At 37.7% G+C, this 3237-nt stretch overlaps 1 protein-coding gene across 1 annotated transcript; it reads left to right on the top strand.

Annotated features, from left to right (window-relative positions):
- Nucleotides 1-603: 603 nt before the first annotated feature.
- LOC111786346 (agamous-like MADS-box protein AGL12) lies at nucleotides 604-2398 on the top strand (the record flags this gene model as incomplete). Its single annotated transcript, XM_023666647.1, has 2 exons — nucleotides 604-951; nucleotides 2314-2398. Coding segments are annotated over exons 1-2 (267 nt in total), but the record flags the coding sequence as incomplete, so codon positions are not given.
- Nucleotides 2399-3237: the final 839 nt, after the last annotated feature.

Genomic DNA, 3237 nt, shown 5'->3' on the forward strand with positions numbered 1-3237 from the left:
CACACGCCTTATGCCTGTAAGTTGACACATCTTTATCAACTATGTTGCATAGTTATTTTTCATGGGTAACAGGTACTATAGCGTTACACTCCCTTCCTTTCCGCTCTTTATCATCATCATATCCCTCCGACGACTTTCTGTGGTGACGACATTTGTTTCGACATCCTAACTCTAATACCAAATACTTCAATCGTGGGCCATATCCAACACTATTGTCGACAAACCCTAAACTAAGTAGGGTAATCTTAGGTCAAGTCTCAATTTTGTTTTGTAATCTAGTTCTTATTTGTGATGCAACACTCTTAATTTGAGAAAGTAGGCTTTTCCAAGACAATAACAATGAACAATGGGAGAATCAAATGTTGGGAAGATGGGATTGGTCAATAAATAAAAAAAGGAATTTCACTCATTGGGCTTATAGTGGGAGAGAGAGAGAGAGAGAGAAAGAAGAAAAAACAATGGAAAAGAAAGTTGGTGACTTTAGAGATTCAAAGATGAGAGTTATAATAAAATAAAAGAAAAAGAAACCATAGTGATGGATAAAGGTAAACTTAGTAAATTAAATTACCGACCAAATTATATTCTTTGAGACATTAAAAACAATGAAAGAAGTTATATAAAGGGTTTTGAATCCCATTAGATTGGTTTAAGGGTTTGTGAGTTTGAGAGGTTAAGAGAAGTAGAGATATTGCATTGACCGGAAGCTAGTTCAAACTAGTGGAAGGTTGGGTGCAGAGCAGCTGCTGCAGAGTTCAAGAAATTGGTTGAAATGGCTCGTGGGAAGGTTCAATTGAAGAGGATTGAGAACCCTGTGCACAGGCAAGTGACGTTCTGTAAGCGCCGAGCTGGGCTGCTTAAGAAGGCTAAGGAGCTGTCTGTGTTGTGCGATGCTGAAATTGGAGTCTTCATTTTCTCCGCCCATGGAAAGCTCTATGAACTCGCCACTAAAGGGTATTGCTTTTTCTTATTATCTTGTTCATCTTTGTTTTTTTAGCTCCAAATGTGTTAAAAAGCTAGGACGTTTGGTGGAGAGTATAATGTTTCGGTCAGTTAAGCTATGTTCAAGTTGATTTTTTTTTTTCTTTTATAAAAGTTCAAGCCCACCGAGAGCAGATAGAATGTTTCGTTCTCCTCTGCAACCGATATGGAATCTCATAATCCACCTTCCTTCGGGGGCCACCGTTCTTGCTATGATACCATTTGTAATAGCCGAAGCCCACTGCTAACAGATATGGTTCTATTTGGATTTTTTCTTTTGGGTTTCCCCTTACCGTTTTTAAAACGCGTCTGCTAGGGAGAGATTTCTACAACCTTATAAAAAATACTTGATCTCCTCCCCAACCGATGAGGGATCTCACAATCCACCCTCCTTCGAGGTCCAGCGTCCTCGCTTGCATTCGTTCCCTTCTCCAATCGACGTGGGACCCCTCCAATTCACCTCCTTTCGGGGCCCAACGTTCTTACTAGCACACCGCCTCGTTTCCATCCCCTTTCAGGGCTCAGCCTCCTCGCTGACATATCGCCCCGTGTTTGGCTCTAATACCATTTGTAACAAGATAAGTCCACCGCTATCAGATATTATCTTCTTTGGGTTTTCCCTTTCGAGTTTCCCCTTACGCTTTTTAAAACACGTCTGATAGGGACAGGTTTCCACACCCTTCTAAAAAATACTTGTTCTCCTCTCAACGGACATGGAATCTCACAATTTCTATATTTTGTTTTTTTGTTTAATTCAACTCATATTAGGATTGGTTTCGAATTTCTAACCTTTTCGTCAAGAGCATAATACTTGGACCAAGTAAACCTCTATCTTTTGAGTAAGAGTGAATACAGGTTGGGTTGAGAGAATCTTTTAAACCAACCCGAAATTTCGAGTTAGTTGGGTTGGTGTCCCGAGCAACTCGAATATAGCTCACAACCTAACTCAACGCACCTAGATTAGATTGGGTTGTAAATTATTTTACATTAATGACTAAAATCTCATAAAATTCAAATATTAAATATTCATAAGTCACAAAGCATCACTATCATCGATTACAAACTTCAAATATTCTTAATTTTCATAACAATCTTAAAAGTAGAGTATGATAGAGTACGATTGTAATCTTATTTTTCACGTCGTAACGGAAAAAATGTTAACTCAGCTAACCAACCTGAATGTTTTCTATTTTCTTATTATTCAATTCAATTTAAACTGAACAATCTAACACAACCCAACTTTAAACGATCCAGATTGATGGAGTTACAGATCATATAAACACTTCTAGTTTTAAATATTGGTTTGATCTCCCTTATTTAAATGTGGGAGTACAGAACCATGCAAGGGCTTATTGAAAGGTACATGAACCACACCAATGGGAGTCAGCCACCAGAGCCACCCATAGACAACCAAACCCTGGTACTCTCTTTTTCTTTCTCTTAATTTTTTTATTTATTTTATTTTTAGATGTGACAAAAGCTGATTAAACAACTAAATAATCTCCGTGATTAAACAACTAAATAATTCCGGTTTTTTCTCTCGCTCTTAACTGGGGTAGAGATGAGAGTAGGGAATATAATCTCGTCTCCGATTCCATTTATGAAAAAAAATGTTTTCTACTCTCTCCCATCGTTCGTCTAAACGAGGAATCCCTTCCCCGTTCGGACGAGTCCTTGCAAGACAGGTTAAGGGCAGGTTCTTACCGATAAAATCGACATCTCTATTTATGATTTAGTAATGATGACTATCTTTTAGATACATTATTTTATTTCATGAATTGAGAAGTGTGGTAGAAAGCACTACACAGCTAAAGAAATTATAAATAAAAAGCTGAAACTTTTTCTTTCTTTTACACAAAGTTATCAAAAGGGATCCTTGATTATTTAACAAATGACTTGGTTAATTAGGTCTCCATTATAGTTGTTAGGGTTAGAGTGTAAAGTCATGTATGATACAAAATAGAAGATATTTCATTTTAATCATATAAACATTTTAAATAGAAAACACCCAACTTAGCTCTAAGGCGTTCAAGTAGCTTCTAATCGAAAACTCTTTCCAAGTTCAACCAAACAATACGAAAAGAGAGGCCTTGGAACCCGATGATGAGCCATATGTGGCAACCAAAGGTGAACGTGCATAAGAGAGAATGTTGCATGAGAGAGATCGAGGGCTAATCAAGAGAGAGATGAACTGCATTTACGAAAACATGAGGAGAGCGACGCTATGCACGACAACCTAACATTAGAGGAGGGTTGAGC

The sequence above is a fragment of the Cucurbita pepo genome, unplaced genomic scaffold, assembly GCF_002806865.2.
Source record: "Cucurbita pepo subsp. pepo cultivar mu-cu-16 unplaced genomic scaffold, ASM280686v2 Cp4.1_scaffold001509, whole genome shotgun sequence".
Lineage (NCBI taxonomy): Eukaryota > Viridiplantae > Streptophyta > Magnoliopsida > Cucurbitales > Cucurbitaceae > Cucurbita > Cucurbita pepo.